General features: G+C 32.7%; 1 protein-coding gene across 1 annotated transcript; it reads right to left on the minus strand.

The window, feature by feature from the left end:
* Positions 1–2,455: 2,455 nt before the first annotated feature.
* Positions 2,456–22,503, minus strand: LOC144842226 (angiomotin-like). Its single transcript, XM_078698635.1, has 13 exons — positions 22,367–22,503; positions 19,456–20,194; positions 16,204–16,363; positions 11,910–12,054; positions 11,369–11,491; positions 10,028–10,173; positions 7,167–7,316; positions 5,581–5,697; positions 4,997–5,058; positions 4,407–4,541; positions 3,533–3,933; positions 3,176–3,240; positions 2,456–3,000 (listed from the first exon to the last, which is right to left on the minus strand). Exons 2-13 carry the CDS (start codon positions 20,079–20,081, stop codon positions 2,950–2,952), a joined length of 2,181 nt encoding a protein of 726 aa, XP_078554761.1. The 5' UTR covers positions 20,082–20,194; positions 22,367–22,503; the 3' UTR covers positions 2,456–2,949.
* Positions 22,504–23,647: the final 1,144 nt, after the last annotated feature.

Genomic DNA, 23,647 nt, shown 5'->3' on the forward strand with positions numbered 1-23,647 from the left:
TTTTTCCAAAAATGGCCAAATTTCGACCTTTTTATTTTCGATAAAACTGGTTACTATAGCATAATTGACTTGCGCAGAACCCATTATTCGTCTCTGCGCATGTTTATTATGCTATAGTAACCAGTTATGTCAAAAAATAAAAGGGTAGAAAATTGGCAATTTTTCGACAATTTTCCTGTACTATAGTACAGGGATTTTTCCCAAAAATGGCCAAATTTCGACCTTTTTATTTTTTTGTTAAAACTGGTTACTATAGCATAATTGACTTGCGCATAACCCATTATTCGACTCAGCGCATGTTTATTATGCTATAGTAACCAGTTATGTCAAAAAATAAAAGGTTAGAAAATTGGCCATTTTTCGAAAATTTCCCTGTACTATAGTACAGGGATTTTTTCAAAAATGGCCAAATTTCGACCTTTTTTTTATCATCGATAAAACTGATTACTATAGCATAATTGACATGCGCAGAACCCATTATTCGACTCTGCGCATGTTTATTATGCTATAGTAACCAGTTATGTCAAAAAATAAAAGGGTGGAAAATTGGCAATTTTTCGACAATTTTCCTGTACTATAGTACAGGGATTTTTTCCAAAAATGGCCAAATTTCGACCTTTTTATTTTCGATAAAACTGGTTACTATAGCATAATTGACTTGCGCAGAACCCATTATTCGTCTCTGCGCATGTTTATTATGCTATAGTAACCAGTTATGTCAAAAAATAAAAGGGTAGAAAATTGGCAATTTTTCGACAATTTTCCTGTACTATAGTACAGGGATTTTTCCCAAAAATGGCCAAATTTCGACCTTTTTATTTTTTGTTAAAACTGGTTACTATAGCATAATTGACTTGCGCAGAACTCATTATTCGACTCTGCGCATGTTTATTATGCTATAGTAACCAGTTATGTCAAAAAATAAAAGGGTAGAAAATTGGCAATTTTTCGATAATTTCCCTGTACTATAATAGTACAGGGATTTTTTCCAAAAATGGCCAAATTTCGACCTTTTTTTTATCGATAAAACTGATTACTATAGCATAATTGACTTGCGCAGAACCCATTATTCGACTCTGCGCATGTTTATTATGCTATAGTAACCAGTTATGTCAAAAAATAAAAGGGTAGAAAATTGGCAATTTTTCGACAATTTTCCTGTACTATAGTACAGGGATTTTTTCAAAAATGGCCAAATTTCGACCTTTTTATTTTTCGATAAAACTGGTTACTATAGCATAATTGACTTGCGCAGAACCCATTATTCGACTCTGAGCATGTTTATTATGCTATAGTAACCAGTTATGTCAAAAAATAAAAGGTTAGAAAATTGGCCATTTTTCGAAAATTTCCCTGTACTATAGTACGGGGATTTTTTTTTAAATGGCCAAATTTCGACCTTTTTATTTTTCGATAAAACTGGTTACTATAGCATAATTGACTTGCGCAGAACTCATTATTCGACTTTGCGCATGTTTATTATGCTATAGTAACCAGTTATGTCAAAAAATAAAAGGGAAGAAAATTGGCAATTTTTCGACAATTTTCCTGTACTATAGTACATGGATTTTTCCCAAAAATGGCAAAATTTCGACCTTTTTATTTTTCGATAAAACTGGTTACATGTGCAGAACCCATTATTCGACTCTGCGCATGTTTATTATGCTATAGTCAACAGTTATGTCAACAAATAAAAGGGTAGAAAATTGGCCATTTTTCAAAAAAAAATTTTTTTCCCAAAATAGCCAAATTTCGACCTTTTTAATTTTCGATAAAACTGGTTACTATAGCATAATTGACATCCGCAGAACCCATTATTCGACTCTGCGCATGTTAATTATGATATAGTAAGCAGTTATGTAAAAAAATAAAAGGGTCTGAAATTAGCCATTTTTTGAAAATTTTCCTATACTATAGTACAGAGATTTTTTTTTAAATGGCCAAATTTTAACTTTTTTATTTATTTTTTGATAAAACTGGTTACTATAGTATAATTGACATGCGCAGAACCCATTATTCGACTCTGCGCATGTTTATTAAGCTATAGTAAGCAGTTAAGTCAAAAAAAAAAAGGGTCGAAAATTGCCAATATAGTATTTCGAAAAATTGACACATTCTGACCTTTTTATTTTTTAATATAACTGGTTACTATAGCATAATTTATTGAGGTAACATCCGCAGACCAAATTACATGATTCTGTGCATGTCATTTTGTCAAAAAAAGGTAGACATTTTTCAAAAATTTCCATGTACAGGGATATTTAGATCAGAAAAGCATTTAAATTAGCTCTAGATCTTTTGTATGATTTTTTTATTAATTAATGGGAACATCTCTACAAGACGTGGACGGTAAGAAGAGTAGAAATGACCGGTGACAAGTTAATTAATTGTGACTTCCTAAATTCATGAGGTGTGAGTTATGATAATGAATCAACAAACAGTGAAAGATACAAAGTTGCAATATCATCTAAATCAAATACTATTTATTTTTAAAAATAGTAAATAATAATGCTAAATATAAATGTGTAAAATGCCCATTCAATCAACTTTATCTCCCTTATCTTCAACAGTTTTTCTTTAAAATTATTCTTCAATAACAATTTAATATTTATCCGTTTCTATCGTAACAGTCTTCTTAGAGATATAAAGCCAAGATAACGTACAATTTCTTTGATATTTTCTAAACATCAAAATGAAGATTGTAGTCAATCAGCTTATAAATTTCAGCTTACAAACATCCAGGCATTTGTTTGATATTTTTTGCAATAAAACCTAAAAAGTGTATCTTTGAGAGTCAACAAGCACAAAAGAAAATTGTACCACCATCTACCAATTAAATTGAATTGAACTAAAAAGTATTTATCCATAAAGATATCCAGTTCTTCATAACCAATGCATCAGAAAATACCTTTTGTAATTACATAATTGATTTAGATTGAAACTGTTATTTTAAACATTCTGACCAGATGATTTCTTAAATAATGAGTCCAGTATCTTGTCCTGGAAAAAAAATACAAATACATTTCAACAGTGCTGTGCATATAACTATATATATATATATCTTTATTTGTAATACTTGTTAACATTATGAGTGAATAAATGAGTGATTGAATAAATGAGCGAGTGATTGAAGAAACGAGTGAGTAATTAAATAAATACAACTTGTCATACTAACCTGTTGTTGAATGTCCTGATCTAACTGTTTTAATTTCTCATCTAACACGTATCGCTTGTCAATCTCTGAAGGAAAAATATAGAAAATATTAAATACAAAAAAAAACATGTAATAAAGTGTATGAACACTATAATCTTATTTATTATAGCAAGAAATTTGAGATGAAATTAGGTCACAAATATAACAGGAAGTTTGCGACGACCTATGACCTACCCATTGATGTGTTACCTGTGGTCTTGTGGACCTAGAATCCGTCAACAATGATCTAACCTGTTCTTCGTCAGTCATCTGTTTAACCAATTATGTACAAGATACAGATGAAATATTATTTTATATTATAGATAATTGTACACGTACCTTGTAACCCAACAGATGATAATGCTGATGTGCTGTGTGACATGTAAGAATCCCCCATCATCAATAACCTTTCCTGTGACCCATGACCTTTGCTCTGAGGTCGTGTTGCTAAGTTTTGGTACGACCCTGCAGGTGACTTAATTGTCAGATTCTGCATTGAGTTCACTGGTGATTTCTGTGCAAGGTTCTGGAGAGAATTTGAGCTTCCGGTGAGTCTTGACTGTTGCTGCACAGACTCCGACGACCCCATTCGTAGGTTCTGTAGAGAGCTATGTGGTGAGGTTGTCGACCGTAAAAGTTTTTCAAGGGAGGAGAGGGAAGCATCCTTCTGAAGGGACTGATGTTGAAGCACCTGTATGACCGAGTCTTTATGAGACAGTTCAGCATGCAATACTCGAACCCTAAGAAAATAACAAACATATTAATTCATTTTCATTGCCATTATTTAAGCTCTGTCTACACTATATGCGACAAGAAAATGTGATGTGCCCATATATGGATACGATGATGTCACATCACTACCATATTTGGGAACATCATTTTGTCACATAAAGTTTGATAGTGTAGACAGAGCTTAACAGTCTGCAGGCCTATTTGCTAATTTATTTTTATTTCAAATATGTTAACTGAAGCCTAAATTGACACTCTTATTCTGGGGACTGGACACTCCTATCAAACAAGAGGCAATATTTATTTTAACTCTTTGTTCAACCTCCATTCATTGGACACTTTCCCATAAAACAAACAAGAGGCAATATGTGTATATATAAATATATAACATTATTATGGGGGGAATTTGAGTGCCAAAAGGTGTCCCCTTAATAGGGGTTCTACTGTAGATAATATGTTGTCATCTTTTATTATTGTAATTTACTTTGCTTCTAACTCTGCGATTCGTTTCTTTGCAAGGTAAATATCTTCCGCTTGTTTCGTCTTCTCAGTTTGTGCATCTACAAGAACTCGTTCAGCCTCTATTGAGTTTTTTTCCAAAGCAGCAATTCTTGCATCCCTATGTCAAAATAGAGAAACAATTAAAACTTTAACCTCTGGCCTTAAAGAAACATTTTAGTCTTTTTGAGCCTACGTTACAATCTTACAATTTATCTCATAAAAACAATTTTGTTTTTTACAAATCAAACAAATTGCACAAAAAAAAAAACAGAAACAGATAAATAAACTAAAGTATTTGAAGTCTTATAATTTTGATTTTCCCAGCAACAGTGAATAGAAATCATAGAATTTAGAATTGAACATTGCCTAGACATTCTGTGAGTTACAGTTGATTAATTACATACACCAAATATTTGAAATGCTTACACAGGGGCCCAGGTAATAGTTTAAAAAGAATCTTATTGCCAACATATAATATTGGAAACTATTTACAGTAATCGGAGTCTTAAATAAAACCAGTGTCAATAGTAACAACTCAATCACTGTTTTAACATTTACCAAATCAAAACATACCTTTGTGTGTTGGATTGCGCAAGCATTCGAATTGCATTTTCTTCTTGTAATTTTAATTCCATCTATAAAACAAAAAAATAATCAGTTTAGTATTATTTCTTGGATAAGATAATCCAAGCACTGGTTAAACTTTATGTTTTTCTTTTCATCTCATTATCGACCTATTTTCCTGATTTCTTTATATTTTATTTTTAACAATGATGAATAAAATACATTTTATTTGATATCTAATAGGCTCATTATGGGACAAAACAAAGCAAAAACCAGTGATTGCAGAACAAACGTCCAATGGAAACTACAAAAGAAAATATCTTACAATTTGTGAAGAAATTCAGACAAAAAAAAGGTTGCAACAACAAATTTGGAAGGGTGCCCAAAATTTGTTAGGATTCTGCAGGCACTGAAAACATTGAACTTTCGGGTGTTTAATATTAGGTATAATACTACTTAAATATGTTAATATTCCCAGGTACTCTGTGAATGGGAAACTCAGCGACATTGTATAAATGGTGAACAGTCCATTCAATATAATGTCATATTTGAACCAAGAATTTTTGACACATAAAAAAACAGAGAGCACTTACTTTGCTTATGTCAGCCTCCAAGCTGCTGATCTTTTCCTCTTTTTTCTTCAGCATTTCTAAGAGAGATTGGTTGCTTGGGCTATCAGCAACACTTCCTTCATCTTCTGTACTTTTGTTCTAGAATAATAACATTTGGAATATTTTATCATTATGATGGGAAAGAACCAATGATTTCTAAAGTTTTTTAAAAGGCTTGGGTTGTGGCATTGTTTTGGATACGAGAACATTCATGGTACTATGAGAACACCATGTGAGAGCAATTATGGGACTGTGAGAGCATCCATGGTACTACGAGAACACCATGGTATTGTGAGAGCATCCATGGGACTGTGAGAGCATCCATGGTAGGCCTAATGTGAGAACACTCACAGTACTGTGAGAGCACTCACAGCACTGTGAGAACACTTTTGGTAAACATGTGAGAACACTTATGGTAAACCTGTGAGAACACTTATGGTAAACCTGTGAGAACACTCATGGTACTGTGAAAACACTCACGGTACTGTGACAACACTCACGATACTGTGAGAACACTCACGATACTGTGAGAGCACTCACAGCACTGTGAGAACACTTTTGGTAAACATGTGAGAACACTTATGGTAAACCTGTGAGAACACTTATGGTAAACCTGTGAGAACAATCATGGTACTGTGAGAACACTCATGGTAAACCTGTGAGAACACTCATGGTAAACCTGTGAGAACAATCATGGTACTGTGAGAACACTCATGGTACTGTGAGAACACTTATGGTAAACCTGTGAGAACACTCATGGTATCTGTGAGAACACTCATGGTATCTGTGAGAACACTCATGGTATCTGTGAGAACACTCATGGTATCTGTGAGAACACTCATGGTACTGTGATAATACTCATGGTACTGTGATAATACTCATGGTATCTGTGAGAACACTCATGGTATCTGTGAGAACACTCATGGTATCTGTGAGAACACTCATGGTATCTGTGAGAACACTCATGGTACTGTGATAATACTCATGGTACTGTGAGAACACTCATGGTATCTGTGAGAACACTCATGGTATCTGTGAGAACACTCATGGTACTGTGAGAACACTCATGGTACTGTGAGAACACTCACAGTACTGTGAGAACACTCATGATACTGTGATAATACTCAGGGTACTGTGAGAGCACTCATGGCACTGTAAGAGCACTCATGGTACTGTGAGAGCACGTACAGCACTGTGAGAGCACTCATAGCACTGTGAGAGCACTCATGGCACTGTGGGAGCATGTACAGCACTGTGAGAGCACTCAATGAAAATTTTAAAATTTATTCCCAAGAATTATTATAAAAAACAGGATGTAATAAAAGTAGAATATTATTTCTGATTAATGTCAACAAAGATTTATGGCACGTAACTTTATACTACAGTATTGTGGAATTTCTTGCAAAATGATTTATGTGGGTATACAGTAGGGATACAGTAGGGTTCACATTTTACATTTTTCTCAGGGTAAAGCCAACACCAAATGACAATATTAATACACAGGACGAGAACTTGCATAATTGGAGGGATTAGTCCATTATGTTTATAGGGTGTTTTTTAGTTTATACCTGTTGTTTCTTAAGGTCTTCTATTTGTTTCTCTAATTCTTGTCGCATTTCTTGATCTTTTTTCTCCCTCTTTAAATTTGCTGCCTTCATTGTAAATATTGTTTTCTGTAGAGATTCAACTTGCTCCTCTAATATTTGTCTTTTTCTTGACTGTAAAAACAAAAAAAAAAAGTTATGTTTTCTCTGGAAAAAAAAGGAAAATAAAACGCACTAACAATTCCCACTAAAGCTTGGTTCCCACTAGCGACGCAACGTAACGCAACGTAACGTAACGCAACGTAACATACGCAACGTAACATACGCAACGTAACATACGCAACGTAACATACGCAACGTAACATACGCAACGTAACATACGCAACGTAACATACGCAACGTAACATACGCAACGTAACATACGCAACGTAACATACGCAACGTAACATACGCAACGTAACATACGCAACGTAACATACGCAACGTAACATACGCAACGTAACATACGCAACGTAACATACGCAACGTAACATACGCAACGTAACATACGCAACGTAACATACGCAACGTAAGAAAATGCCCTTCCAATAACTTTGTTTGCCCCTCCTACGTGAAATCAAACCTGCGATATTTGCAGCACTGTTGCGTTGTTGGTTCGCACTTGTGATTACGCAATACAGCACTTTGCATCGCTGCGTTACATTGTGTTGCGTTCTAGTGGGAACAACATTTAAAAGAGCTTCGATTTTCATTCCGATCCTATGTCTCCTGGTCAATATGCATGAGTGATCATGAAAGAGTCATAATTAAATTCCTGAGCTCTGATTGGATGCACAATTTTTCACTTTGAAAAAATTAGAAACTTTTCGCCAAGTGAAGGAACTGGAATTTGACGCAGAGAGGGATTTGGAAGATTAAATATTGTAGCACGTATGCATCTCTTGTGATTCTTGTGAATATATTTGTCGAGTGAAAAACAGCCTTAATATAACTCTATGGACACTTTTAAATGAGTTCTAATAACAAAAAATAAACATCCTAGAATTGAAGACAAACATGAATTGATAGCCAGAATGAAAAACAACATCCTGGTACAGGCAAACATTAATTGATGGGTAAAGAACATGTTGTACAACTTCTTGACCTTAATGGGTCAGAACTTTAAGCACAATAAATAATGGCATTTTATAGAATTATTTTTACCACATCAAAGAGCTTCACAGTATACCCTGACATTTGATACATAAACATAAATTTCAGAAACACATCCATCTTTGTTAGTGGTTATACAATCAATCATGTTACAGCAGCTTTCAAAAAGCAATATTCTAGCATACAGCATTATTTGAATTCCACTGTAGGCTAGTTGCTAGGATGGAAATACATAAACATCAATAAACTCAGAAGAGTAGAGGGATTATTAAATGAGAGTCAGGGGGTAGTAGAGATGCCTCTGGCTAGGCATGGATGTGTTTGTTCTGGGTTTGGGACAACACATGGAAGATCTAGGATTTTAAAATATGGGGGAGGAGCAGAGCCTGAGAATTGTAAAATCTCTCCTCAAAACCCACCTTTTGAATTTTTAATTTTTTAAATTTTTCTGTCAATGTAAAGCGCATTGAGGCTTTCAGCATAATGCGCTATATCAAGTACCAGTTATTATTATTATTATTAGAGGGTAAGGGTCTCTAAGCCCTCCTGTTGAAATTCAATAAAATCAGAAAAGTAGAAGGAATATTAGATGATAGTCAGGAGGTAGAGATGCCTTAAGTTAGGCATGAGTGGGGTTGTTCTGGGTAGGGTGGTTTGTGACAACACAACACAGCAGATTTAGGATTTTAAAATATATGGGGAAGGGCCTGAAGTTAGAGGGTAAGGGTGTCTAAGCCCTCCTGTTGAAAGTCAATTCTTCCTTCCGATCTGCCATGGTACTGCTAGAGAAAATTTATCTAACAATGTCCGAAGTAAACATAATTGTTTATCAACACTATTATTTCTTTTACTGTAGTTCCGACCACCTGTACCTTACTAGCCCCACTGTAAACCTAAGCTATTAAAAAAATATAGCATAAAACAATTAAGAACCATTATGGCAACTTCATCATGATCAATTCTCATCAATTCCAAAGCAAATCAATGTTACAGTAAGTAGTTCGACTAGAATTTAAAAATTAGCCTGGCTAACCTAACCAGTGCCTTAACCCCTCCATTCCCTCATCAACAATCAACTGTTAGGTCTCAAACTTTCACACAATTGATTGGTACAGGCATGTTTTACAAGGAAAGTATTCCATGTGAAGAGAGACACATGTACATTGAAAAGTGCTTTCACCAGTAAGGGTCACAATGATTTCAAGTCAATCTTTGATTTGGCAAAGTCATACATTGGTCGTACACATACCTTCACATAAATGTTTCCAACATTTATGTGAGTTTGTACCCTATCAATTTCTTTATGATTGACAGTAGCAAGAAGTGTTTATTTGATGAACTTTTTTTAGGCCTGACAAAGTCAATTCAACTTATTTCTATTCAATTTATTGTTTCTTACAGTATACAGTAGGGGCTTTAGGTTATTACGGGGGATGGTAATGGCTTAAATTTAAAGTGGTTGCTAATAACAGAAAGTTATTTATATTTATTTTATTTCAATTCAAGTACGACAAAATAAAGTAAATTTGTAACATTGTAAAACTCAGAAGAAATGAAGTTGAGTAGAAAATAGAAAGCATAAAATAAATTTTGGAATTAAAAAACACTTTATTACAACAAGGGATCTAATTTTAATACAGTTGTTATAATAATAATAGTGTTTTCAAGTTTTCCTAAATCAGCCCACCCTCCTCCCCTTTTGTGTTATCATTTGTATGAACTATGTTCCATACCTCTTCTTGCATCTTGGAAACATTAGACTGTGCATTTGACAACACCGTATCTAGTAGGTCAATATGGTTACGCTGCTCTGTGAGGGTGGCCGTTTGGGCTGACAACTCAACTTCAAGACGTTCCTTCGCTGCCACCTCATCATTGTCTACACAAAAACAAAAAGACCATCTATTAACTCGAAATATACATTAATTTTTTTTCAATTTCATATGCATCCAACAGCAAGCACAAATTTACTAAACAGGATGGATAAACTATTTTATAATTTATCGTGCTTATATAAACTAAGTCTAATTTGAGGCTTACAGTGGAGTTGAAAGAGTTGTGAGTTACAACCCTGGCACCAGGTCAGGATTGAACCCTGGACTTTGGGATTGGAAGGAAAGCGTGTTAACCACCAAGCTACAGCTCCATTACAATTAATTACATTATTAATTACATTAAATAAAAATGTATGTGCCTTAGTGAACTTTAAAAGAGTGATAAAATATTAGTCATAAAAATATACAAACAAAGAGTGATGGAAGTACATACCAATCACAGATTAAAACCACTTTTACAAATTAAATGCATTTATCTTATTAAATAATTTCCACTTTATTTGGTATTTCATCAATGAGTTGGAAACATTGATGTGTGTAATGAAGCATGAAGCAGAACCTATCAACAAGTAGGGCTTTGCAGCCTTGGCCTTTTAACATGTGTCAATCTAAACACATCCATCTTACACTTTAATCATACCAATGGATTTCAGTTAATCCTGCACTGTTGTGGTGTAGACAGATTAGTAAATTCATGTGTTTGAGTTTGTAAAGTTTTGTTGACACTGGACTTGAAAAATAGTAGATTTAACTATGGTAACTTTATATCCAAGGCCATGGGTACTTTTGACCAATGTTTGCACTTGGATTTTCGCCCAGATGGTTACACTCTAGTTAAAACCATGGTTTTCGTAGAAATTATGTAATGGTTTAGTTAGAGATATTGGTAAGTATATGGTACTGAGCAGGCAGTGGTTGATGAACTGGTTTTTATCCCAGAGGGAATTGTAGCTAGATTATACATTTCTGGCTCAATTTAGATAAGATTTAGAAAATCTGAAAAAATTAAGTCCAGTGTTTACACCATGTTTACACTAATCTTTTCCTTAATTTGAAATAGAGGTCAAATGCCATGTACAGTAAGACGCAAAAACACTGTGGGTCTGAACATACCCTAAAGCTCAGATATCAAAAAACATGCAGACCTGATATTTGTACATAAAGAGAAATGGTTTTACTTTGATTTTGATGCCCAACAATACTAAAATTCAACAACATAAAATAAATAAATATACTTACGTTGTGCTATTAGATGATTAATGATGGTATCTTTTTTTGCAAGTTCAGCTTTTAAATCCGAGTCCAATATATACTGCGATTCTAAGGCTGTTAATTTTGCATTCTGCAAACACTCCGCACTCACTGTAAACAATATTAATATTATTTTAATTAAGAGCAACTTTGGCAAATTTCTTTGTAAGCAATGAAGATACTGTAAAGGTTCAGCGACTGATCAGTCTGACCTGACCTGATCTGACTGAATCTAGTCTCAGTAGGTGCTGAACTGCACCCCAAGCACCAAATTGGGTTGCTGTAATTGCCATTTCTAGTACAGTAAACGTTTTGGTATTTTACCAATATACTGCCAGTCAAATATCAATAATATATTGATTGTTGTAAAATATTATATTCTGATGAATAGACAATTTGCTAAACTATTGATGACACATTCTAAACTGGTTTCAAAATGTTGAATTTTTTCTGAAACCATTCTGACAATATACTATTAGTTTAGACCATGGGGAAAATATATATATATTTCCTCCATGATTAAACTTACTTCGCAGTTCCTTATTCTCGTCTTGAAACCTTTTTAAATCTAATTCCAATTTCATCCTCATTTTGGTTTCTAAAAGTTCTCGTTTTTTGGTAGATTCGATTATTTTTTCATGATCTGCTTGCACTTTACGGACATCCCTTTCAAACTAAAAAAAAACATAAAATCAAATTTAAGCAAAAATAAGTTACTGTACACACAATACACTGAATGTTATAATTAACCTTTCTCACACATTGGCGAATACTGTAGATTGATTTCGGCCATTTTTTCAATGCTTTGTTACATTGGATAATGTACTGTATGGTACTCTCTTTTGTCATGTGACATCTGAGGTGTGTGAGATGTGTTGTTTTTTTTTATTTCCCCAATCTGTAACCAGAGCATGATTGGTGAAATACAATCATGTGGTACAGATTTTAAGATGTAGTAGATAGTTTGAACATGTATAGGAACGTTCGCCCCGACAAAATCACTCACTTGGTGTATATTATTATTAAAATAAAGTACAGTACCAAAATTAAACAGTAATTTCTCAAAATTGACCAGCACGATTATGGCAAACTTTTGATATATTGTTATTTATAAAATTATTATTCTAAATATGTAAATAAATTGTAGATCCCTGACATCGGAACATGATGAAACGTGAATTGACTGCTTATATGGCCTATTTGGTTAGGGCAAGTACTGTATGTGCCAAACTTTCTAACAACTAATAAAAAAAACCAAACACAGTAAAATGTGGGGTGGGGATGGAATCACAAGAATGTGTTATGTATACAGTTAGGAGAGCATACATAAAATGCTATACATATTAACTGTACTTTATATACACAAATCACTTGTGAAATTCCTATGCCTATAGAATGTACAGTGGCTGTCTACAATGTGTCATGCATTCTTACACCATTCCCATATAGTTGACAGATAGAATGTAATCAGCTATGGCAGTAATGCCTGTAGTACTAATAACTACCTTGCCTTGTGTTGTTGGCCTAGCAGAATGTCAAGGATTTTTGTCATTAAATTCAACAATTAGAAATATTTGATTTCTCTGAACAATTTTGAATAAAGTACAGGACGTATTTCTTTTGTATAAAGAACAAACTTTCCTTGAGGTTGAAATAAAAGAAAGAAGATAAAATTTAAAGGCTGGATGGAATTTTGCTGGAATTTTGCTCCAGTACAGTATTATTACTGTATTATACAGTAGCAATTCTTACTGTTAATATGTTCAAATAATTAAATAATACACCCTACTTATTGGAAACAAAATGTATATAATGTATGTACTGTATATACTGTATTTTTAAATAAGACTTTTGTTTATTATAGAGATGAATTAGTAATACTGTATACACAATACCTATAATGTGGGAACATTTTGTGGTCAACAACAATTTGGTTAATTTACTAAATAAAACAGGACTGTCTGTTTTTAAATTTTAATAGTAACCAGTTGAAATTCCAATCTAAACCATTTAGCGAATAGTTTCGCTCTTTGTGAAGAAAGAATAAAAAGACTTGGTGTTTACCTAGAGCTCTACATATTACATGGATGAACAATTATTAGACATTTCCATTTTATTCACAATTGTATTCAAAATTTTATTGTGTGTTTGTTTGTAATTTGTTAATACTAGGTCGTGTGTACAGTAGAATTGTTCTATTTTTATCCATTTAGAAGTTTCAAAATGTAGTACAAACTTTTTAAATGGTTTTTGAAACATTTTTTTTTCTCTGTACTGTAGTAAGTTCTAATGTAAGTCTACATTTTCTTATAAAAGGGACATTTTTACAAAGTAATTTAAAACTGAGCACACCCATTTCATATTGGTTAAATACTGCTGTAGTTTCCCAAACCACAATAATTATTACTGTACACTAAAATATTTGTTATTTCACTTCATATAATATTAACATTCCTGGACAATTTAAATAACAATAGAAAAATAGTAAACATATTAACAAACTATGGTACTAAAAAATTACAAGATTTACTAAACAATAAACCTAGTGCAACTTGCATTGCAAACACATTTTTTAACATGGTAGTGGTTGTAATTAAAAACCTTGAAGTTCCCCTATGGGACAAGTGGAATGTCTTCATTACCAAACCACCTCTAGGTTTTCACTAGCTGATCTAGGCTATACCATTTAATGAAATAGGGATGTGTAGATTTGACCTTTTATTTTCTCTTGGGGACATTGGTATGCCATTCAGTGGTATGAATATTAATATTGTAAACATGTTATGCAATATACACATTCTATGCATTGTGTCTTGCTTTTGAATATTGTACACAGTAGGCCTACTCAATTGTGAACTCGTATAACACATACAATTGAAAACTTTATGTTAAATGTAAATAATACTGTACTACATTCTTATGTTACTGTGAAATGATGCCAAAAACTTCCAACTAAATTAGATGTACTCTACTGTACTGTATCTCTATCTTACAGTAATTTCAATGTAGTAGGTACAGTACAAGCTCTCCTACCGCTCCAAAATACTGTGGTACATTAATTTACACAGTACATATTCTGCTAATAATAAATATATTTTAATAATAATAATATGTCGATGCTTAACGCACAAATCAATGCTGGTAATGTTTTGGATAAATGTGTCTGGAAACATACTCCAATATTAATGTTGCAGCTGGTAATCAGCGCAGTTGTATTTTGACCTATACCAGGTACCCATTTGTACACCTGGGTGGAGAGAGGCAAATGACTATACAGGCTACAGTAATTATACATTTATGAAAGCATGGAATTAGGGCCCATGATTGAAGCAATGCATTCTTTAAGGGAAACACTGTGATGTGATATCCTAAACAATTTGATGGTAATTATATTTTGTCAAATTACTGTGCTACCCTACAATTAAAATGGACTAGGCTAGTTTGGAATTCATTTAACTTGGAAAAAAGCCAAAGTATTTCTTCAAGAAGGGATCAAAACTATACCACCACTAGCGAAATCAAATAAATCTTCTTTCTTAATCTTTATTTTATTTCAGATCTTTATATATTTAAAAATATTGGCTATTTTGTAAGATTAAATGATGAATTTTCTTATTAAAATTATTGGTTGAAACTTTCCTTTATAGGCAAGCATAATTAATAGAATCTCATATTTTGTATGAAAAGTGAAAAAGATTAATAACAGAAATAGAGTTAAAACATGAAATTAAAATTAAATTTCTATAGTTTGCGCCAAATTAAACTTTGACATGCATTCATTTTTTCTATTATTATAACAGCCAATGAATTCATATAGCCAAAATGCATAATGATTTACTATCTGTATGCTAATTTGTTTTAAACTTTATAAAAATATGTATAAACTATTTGTGGTGATAAAACTGGTAAATGTGGTCAATTAATCTGTCAGGAATGGTGAGGTAAAATGTAGCAACAAAGTTCAAAGGTTAACTTTTATAGTTATGAAGTAAGGTACATGGTCACCAGAGAGTGGACACATAATCTAAAATTGTCAGTAGAATTTAACTCATGTTAGTGAATATCAACATTTTTGCCATAAAAATGATTAATCATAAAAATTATTATAGTTTCTAAAATTATGAAAAGGTAAATTCCAGCAAGCCTACAGTAGGTCTTACATTTGGGTCAAAGACATAATTCTAAAAATCCCCATGGAAACCATAAAATGAATTGGTCCCTGCAGATGAAACAGTGAGAATTACATCAGATCCGAAGGTCATAGGTGTAATCCACTGCCACAGAAATTGTGGGAATATTTCTAAATACAGTCAATATAATAAAGAGGTTTATAAACTGTTATAAACAGTTTTTTTGGTAAAAATGAAATTAAAAACACTAAATTACAAAATTGGTGCACAGAGCAAAATGCATAAAGTAAAAATAAACGATAAACAGGTGCCAACAGTTCATTAGTAAAATGGGTAGCTCAAAGAAAAGAAAAAGATTTTAAGATTGTTCTTTTTATAAGGTATGCAAATGATTGCCTAGTTTATAAACATAGGGTACATGCCCTCACCACCTAAATTTATAATGGTATTTTACCAAGAGGACAAAAAAATAAATAAATTATAACAAAGTGTAAAAAAAAAAAATAGAAGTTCAAAAAGAATAAAAAAGTTTCAGTTCATTTTACTCCTTCTCCCACTTATTTCGACTTAATTAGTAAAAAGATACATATTTTGGCACATATGGCGTTTCGTACATATAATACTTGATCTCGATCAAAATTCTGACTGGAGGACTCTCATTTGGGGCAAGTCTAACAACGGTTTATACTGTACCTTTTGTAACTTGCTGACTTTTTGGTAATATCCCTCTAATTCTTGCCGTAATGCTGTGTTCTCTTCTGATAATATTTCAACCATTTTAGTAGCTCGTCCAGCGATTGCTTCATGATCGACTTCAAAGTTTGAATTTTGTTTTGTGTGTGATGTTGTCGTCCTAAAAAAAATGATAAACTTAGTAATAATTAAAATTGATCAAAAAACCTCTCTTAGTATTTTCTAAATAACATTTAATGAAATATAATAATTATTATATAGACCTAAACAAGTTACTATAAATAATGTGCTGAGAAGATTTTTGTTTATCTCCACATATAATGGGATAAATTATTTTAAAACAGTAGGCCTACTACTACACAGTACCTGTAGTGCTCATCATGAAATATTTTTATTCTATCTCTTTTTCTTTCTAATCTTTTTCTTCTACTGTACAATTACAGTATTTAACATATTTTTCAAACTCAAAGGTATTGAGATAGTTTTGGACATTTCTAAAAAATGTAAATTGTATAGTTACCAAATAAATACAGTAACAGTGGATTTATAGGACAAAATCATAGAAAGGGATTTATAGCAATTTCTGATCTTTTTAAGCTCTGTCTACACTATCAAATTAGTTTAACAAAAAAGAGTGTGATGTGCCAAATATGGTAGGGATATGACATCATCATGTAATACATGGGTACATCACATTTTTTTTGTCACATAGAGTTTGATAGTGTAGACAAGCTTTAAAGTCTACAGTACACTAGAAGGATCAAAACTCCATCCAATCCTCTCATCATTCGTGTTTTAAAAAAAGACTTCTCTACAAAAGTAATAATTAACTTGGGATTCCTTTTACTATTAAATAATCATATTCAATTATTGTATGAGCCTTTGTGGATTATTAACAACTTTCCTGGAAGAATTTGATTATTTTTAGAGAACAGAATAATTCACGTCCAATCAGGAAAATGAAAGTGGATCAGTTGAACTTGACCAACCCAAGGCCAATTGATTTTGTACCACCAGACAGGCTTTTTAACTTGTATTGACTGTGTGAATAAATATGTATTTCTTGGCAACATACTGTAAATGGGACAAACCTGGGGATCTACTACTCTATAGTAATAAGACCAACAAAAAAAACATTTTAAAACCAACCCTAGACTTTTTGTCTTATTTTATAGGAAAAAAAATATATTTTTGGGCCTGTTATGCCAACATAAACTTTTTTTGGCCTACAGCAGGTAATATATCATAATGGCTTGCCTCAGTTTTTTCAAAGTTTTTTTTATAAGACTAGAGGTTCACAGAAATGGGACAAACTTATAAACCAATAAAAACAATCGACTGATTTGGTGTTGGAATGCCATTAACATTAACAAATCACTGTTGCAACTTTTTACTGTTTGGTTGAGATTGTTTCTTTCAACTACTGTATGTACATTTCACCATCTGAGAAAAGTGTAATGTTGACGATGCACTCAGTAGGTTTTTTTTTGTCTACATACTGTACATTACATGTTTCATATGAATATTCAGTGCATTACTCGGTATACAGTCAACTCTCTCAATACCCACTGTACCACCTTTGGGCTGGCCTACAGAGTACCTGTACTGTAATGTCTGGTTTTCTGGAATTCTGATTGTGTTTTTACTAAAAGAATTGGGGCATTTTGAACCTCAACTTTAAGGAAAGTCTGGTTAAATTGGGAGAGTTTCCGGATATCTAAGACTCCTTTTATCATACAGTACAGTAGTCAGCAGTGCGTACTGTACATATCCCTAATTTGTTTTTTATTACTTACAGTAAACATTCTGAGATAGAAAATTTTTGTTTTTGATTACCAAATACTTCCAGACATGTTTGAGGTTTCTAATTAACATAATTTTTAAAAAAATAATTGCATTCAGTGCATTTAATTTGTTTTATGTGGTTAAAACCTGAACCACAACAGCCAGTATAATTGTACTGCTAAATTCTATCAGTAAAGTTATTTCTAAACTTACTGTGTTATTTAAGTGAACTTTTTACCGATTTAGTAATATCCGGTTAGTGACATTATTTAGAAGAAATCAGAAGAATACAGAGATTTCTGCCCCTTTGGCTATTATTAATGACTTTTTCACCAGTTTTAACCTCAAAATGTTGCTTTCTTCTATGGACCACTTTATAACTGAGTTCAAACAATAAAGATCTTTCTTCTCACATATTGATTTATGTTCATATTTTTCTATTTTTAATAATTTCATAACTAAACTTAAATCTCAATTTTGAGTTTATAAAGTTCTACTACTGTGTACATTAACATATTATTTTCTTCCCATGTTTTGTAAATGCACTAACAATATGTGACTGTTTCATAGCAAGACACAGCCTACAGGTGCATACAATTTTACTCACTCTTTACTGTATTAAAATGCCGGGAAAAATGTCTTATTTATAATTCTCTTTCATTCTTTTGTTAAATGTATCAATAGAAAAATTTGCCACTTATTTATGAAAGGAAATAACAAATAGAACTCCAAAACATGAAATTCCATTTCTTGAATACACTTGATAGCACTAAACATTCCATCTTTATACGGTAATTGGTTTGCTTTCTTCGGAATTGTCACCGTTTTTGGAAAATGTGTAGGAATGCGCGAAAAAATATTTGCAAATTTAGCCCCAAGGCAAAAAACTACTCTTTTGATTTCCGTAAGCCCTTAGCCAAAAAATCATGCGGGTAATTGAAACATAACAAAGGGGGGAAGAATATTAAAGTTGCTGGAATGTCATTCGTTGTTCCAAGGGACTGACACAAATTGCACTTGTTATTTTTTTAAGAGGATAAAAATTGCACTGATCCACCAGTCAATATCAAGCAAATTAAACGTAACCCAGGGTTTCTTTCCCCTTTATAATGCACGAATCATGTCACCATGACATGCACTATTTGCTCTCGGCCTGTCTATCTACTAGTAGTCGATTATACTGTATTGTAGGCCTAAATAACAAACTCCTTTTGATGTACACTACGCAGGCCTACATTTTTAAACATTATGAAGTTGTGGCCACTAAATAACTTTACATGAACGAAACAACCTCTTTCATAATCTGCAGATTTTTTTTTCAATATCTCTAGCTGTAAAAATGTGGGTCGTCGCTCATAGTAGAATGTCATAACAGAAATGACTACATACCTGTACTGTACATGACATAAGATTTATTTAATTGTCATGGCATTTCAGACAGATGAGACTGTATATTACTGTACTTACTTTTCTTTCACACCATCCGGTAAGGCCTCAGCAGATCTCGAGCCCTCTGGTGTGTTTTCAGAATCTCCACCACCATTCCTTACTGTATTACTTATAGCTAATCCATATTCGGGGCCTATAGATGTACCAGGGTAGTCTGGAGGGGGAGGTCTCTTATCAAGGTCAGTTATCAATTGTTCTTGGCTGGTAATAACTGGTAACTGCATATGAAAACTGGTACCAAATTCTCTTGATAAACTGTCCAATATACTTGTTTGTCCTTGAGATTGTAGTCTTTCATATTGCGGTGTAGCACTCACTAATCCATGTTCGGGGCTTGTTTTATTATCTTTTTCATGCGAGTCTGTTTTTTGTTCAATCTTGTCCGAAATGTCCGACGCACCGATAAACTCTTTCCAATTCGATTTTCCGACCATTGTGGAACTGTCCTTGAATATTTGTATATCGTCACTTAGCGACGGTTTGTGACGTTTTAGTTGTTTTTCGACCGTTAATAAGTGATCGTCGCTTTTCGTTTGCCGGTGAAGGACCGTGCCAGTGCTGCTGGCTTGTGGCATTACAGCAGCAGTGAATAAAAAACTGTGAGTGGTCTGCAACATGGTTTTAACAGGTCCAGTCTGGGCCATGTCTTACGAGTTATAAAGCATCATTGTTTGTACGAGGAAACATCCTTAGTGAAATCATCGGCATAAATACATTTTGATTTGTCATAACTCGGATGTCCACCATAAAAAAAGTCCTGAAAGTGAAAGGAAATGGTTTTGTTAATAAAATGTTACTTTCTCATCTTCATTTCATCATCACTCATTCCATCTCAGTGAGGAAACAATTTCAGTGATGTACACAGTACAGAACCAGAACTGGTAATAAGACTCAGTAGAGAAAAAAAATTTCTTGTTGAAATTCCTCAAACAAAGCAGGATACAACAGGGCTGTCGTCATGGGACACAATGTACATACTGTAGTAAGGTATACAGTACAGTATGAACAGTTCTCGTATGAACAAATAATAAATGTATTTTAATTTTATTAATAAAAATGATGTATTGTACAGTTCAGTTACAGCTACTCAATTTTACAAGCCTGGTCACATGTATGTGAGGCAATACATACCAAACCACAGTAGTGTTATTATGTCACATGACCACAGTATTAACCAATCAAAATCAATTAAACAAAAAAAAAAAAATTAAATAAATAAACTGAAGATAGTGATCTAAGGTCAAGGAATGACTTGACCTGGCTGATGGCAGGTATCAGATGGATCTAGGAATGCTAACAATTTAATTATGAGTACTGAACATCCAGCTGCCTTATAGCCTAGAATATTGAAAGAAATAGTCCAATAATGTCAATGACGTCACATCAACAACAAACGAACTATGCATTTAGTCTCGTTAAAATTAAGTTAAAATTAACATTCAACTACTGTACTTAAATAAAACTTAAAAAGAAGTTTAAATGTATTTCAATGAAAACAAAATAGTACTGTATTCTAGACCTACAGTACTGTAACCCAATTCAGCCACTTTAGTACAGTGCTACAGTATCATGATCATAGGAGGAGGTACAGTACATGATCATACAGTACCAACATTAAAAAAACTGTTTTCTATTAATAAGGAATCTGGACTCTTCTTATAAAGGTCAAGGGAAAAAAAACAAGGGCAACATCATCTGATGTTCTGTTCTGCCAGAAATTAGAACTATACATCTACACAGTACATCAAAGTTCAACATACAGTACAGTACAGCTAGTATAAATGATATCATATTCTAGATCCTATAGCCATTCAATGTATAGTTTAGGCATGCAGTACATAATGTATTTGTTCTAAGTTGTGACTAAAAATAAAAGTTTATTAGATGATAAAGGGAATACCACACAATCCTGATTGATAGAGGCATGCTGGGTAGGAATGTCTCAAATAACATGTGACCACAACATGTCTGTGTGTAGCTTCAACAGTAAATAAATGATGTATGATGAACCAATACTGAAATAATGTAAACATTTGAATCACTCTGTAAAGAGGATAGCCCCATAACATTCACTCATTTAAGAGCCTTCCCTCCCCCTAGTTTTATAGATCTTATCTCCTGTACACCAAGCCAATGGCACTTTTCACCATATGTACCATTTATGTTTTTGTATAATTTACCTTTACAAAAATGTGTTAGTCACCACCAAATCTTACAATTAATTTTGAACCGTCAAGAAATAAAATATTGAAAATAAACTACAGTTGCCTAGAAAGAAACGCCCTCCAACCAAATCTGTAAAGCAGGATACAGTATCCTAATACCAAACTTTTATTTAATAGCGGTGGAGACGATTTTTCAATATTTTTAATCAATCAATATGGAATGCTAATTCGTAGATCTACTAAAATAGTATTAGTAATAAGTTCTGTATTAGAATTTTAATACGCTTATATATTATGCCATGGATATGTTTACGATGAAGCCTCCTTATATTACAATGATAGACCAATGACACATCATTAAAAACCAACTAAATAGCCTGTATTATCATTATGTGAAAACAACAACAAAATCTCAATCAAAACAAAGATACATGTAATTAAAAATATAATTAAAAATATAAAGGTATACTTAATAATTAGGGCAAAGTCTGCTGCAGTGTAGGCCCTATATATAGCCTAATTAATAATGAGAAAAATCATTTAGTTGGGTTAAAAGATCGGTTGATAGCCTAGGCCTCCACACACCAACATTGCTCCATCGAGAAGGACATGTTATGGGTTTGTACCCTTTCTCTCCGCTCACCATGCATTCATCAAAATACAACCACCGACTGGCCAACAACCACAACCACATTACGACAATTACCGACCAAAAAACGACACACAATTTAATGATAATCATTTTATAAAATCACGAAACATACCAATCGTCAATTTACATAATTGTATTATCCTTGGATGAGTTAAAACGACGATTTGTTCCCTCTATTGCCCATCAAATCCACCTTTCTTCGGTTTTCTTTCTTCCGACCTTTCTGGCTAAGCACGTCTGCTTTGCTACAATTTTATTATTGTTAGCACTGGCTTCAGTATGTTAGGAATGTAGAGTACTATTCAGTATACCAAATTGGACTTCAGATTAGGTTCTTTCTCTTCAGATAGTTTACTTTAACGTAAAATGTCTTCAAAATGAAAAATAAACGTAATAGAAATTTTTTGAAATGGTTAAGTTCTATGTTAGGTTCACTTTGAAGGGCGTATTTGATCTAAAATAAGATGGAAATGAAGCATTTAATTCACCGAATATGATGATCCGCTATCGCTGACTGGATCAAGCGAGTCTAATACTTCCAAAACATTTTTTAAAGAAGTTAAGGTGTACTGTGTTACGGGATAACGTAAATGTCTTGCATTCAAATATACAGTATTCATTTCTACTCATGCTCGGCCTACAAAAAAATTAACTAAATGTCATTTATTTTTTCTTTCTCATATATTTCCTTTTATTGGAGCTTTTTAATTGTTAATATTTTGTTTATTTTAGTGGAACGTTTTTATTATACCTTTTTAAAATGTTTGTTATGTATAGGCCTACAATCATAGAGATATAGTGAACTAGAATATCTTTATGATACAATATGTCAAATCTGAAGTGTGATAACATACATGATTAATGTTAGAATAAAAATTAAAAAAAATAAAAAAACTTCATCAACCATCTTTAAAAGGAAAATTATACTTAATGGAGGGAAGCTCAATTTTTGGAAAATCTTTCCAAATACCAGGCAATATATTTAGCCTAAATGTACTGCCTCTAGGCATACTATATTGATTCATTTGTATTTTGGTTACAGTATCTGATACTGAGTAGATAGTCGACTAGTCTACTTTCAAGAAAAAGAAAAAATTCAAAATCGCCGCATTTATGCTATTTTATTTATTTTTCTTTTAAAAATTAAATACATAATTATTATTATAATATAATATGATATAATATCATAATACTTTTTTTAAATGTCGAATTTTTGCAGTTGGCCAATTACTCGTAGTGGTTTGATAATTGTAGAATCTTTCTTTTCCTTTATTATATTATTTATTTATTTTTAGAACAGGCGTTCACCAAACAATAACAAAGAACTTATCTTTGACAATATTAGTACATTCCCTACTTATTGAAGTCTCCATGTTAATACTGAAATATTATA

Source organism: Antedon bifida, chromosome 5, assembly GCF_963402885.1.
Source record: "Antedon bifida chromosome 5, ecAntBifi1.1, whole genome shotgun sequence".
NCBI lineage: Eukaryota > Metazoa > Echinodermata > Crinoidea > Comatulida > Antedonidae > Antedon > Antedon bifida.

Excerpts from the sequence above, each read along its gene's own strand:
- LOC144842226 (XM_078698635.1), bottom strand. The coding sequence starts at position 20,081 with ATGGCCCAGACTGGACCTGTTAAAACCATGTTGCAGACCACTCACAGT. Across the intron at positions 12,055-16,203 it reads AAGTCAGCAAGTTACAAAAG|TTTGAAAGGGATGTCCGTAA; the intron begins GTACAGTATAAA and ends GTTTTTTTTTAG. Across the intron at positions 11,492-11,909 it reads CGAGAATAAGGAACTGCGAA|TGAGTGCGGAGTGTTTGCAG; the intron begins GTAAGTTTAATC and ends TATTGTTTACAG.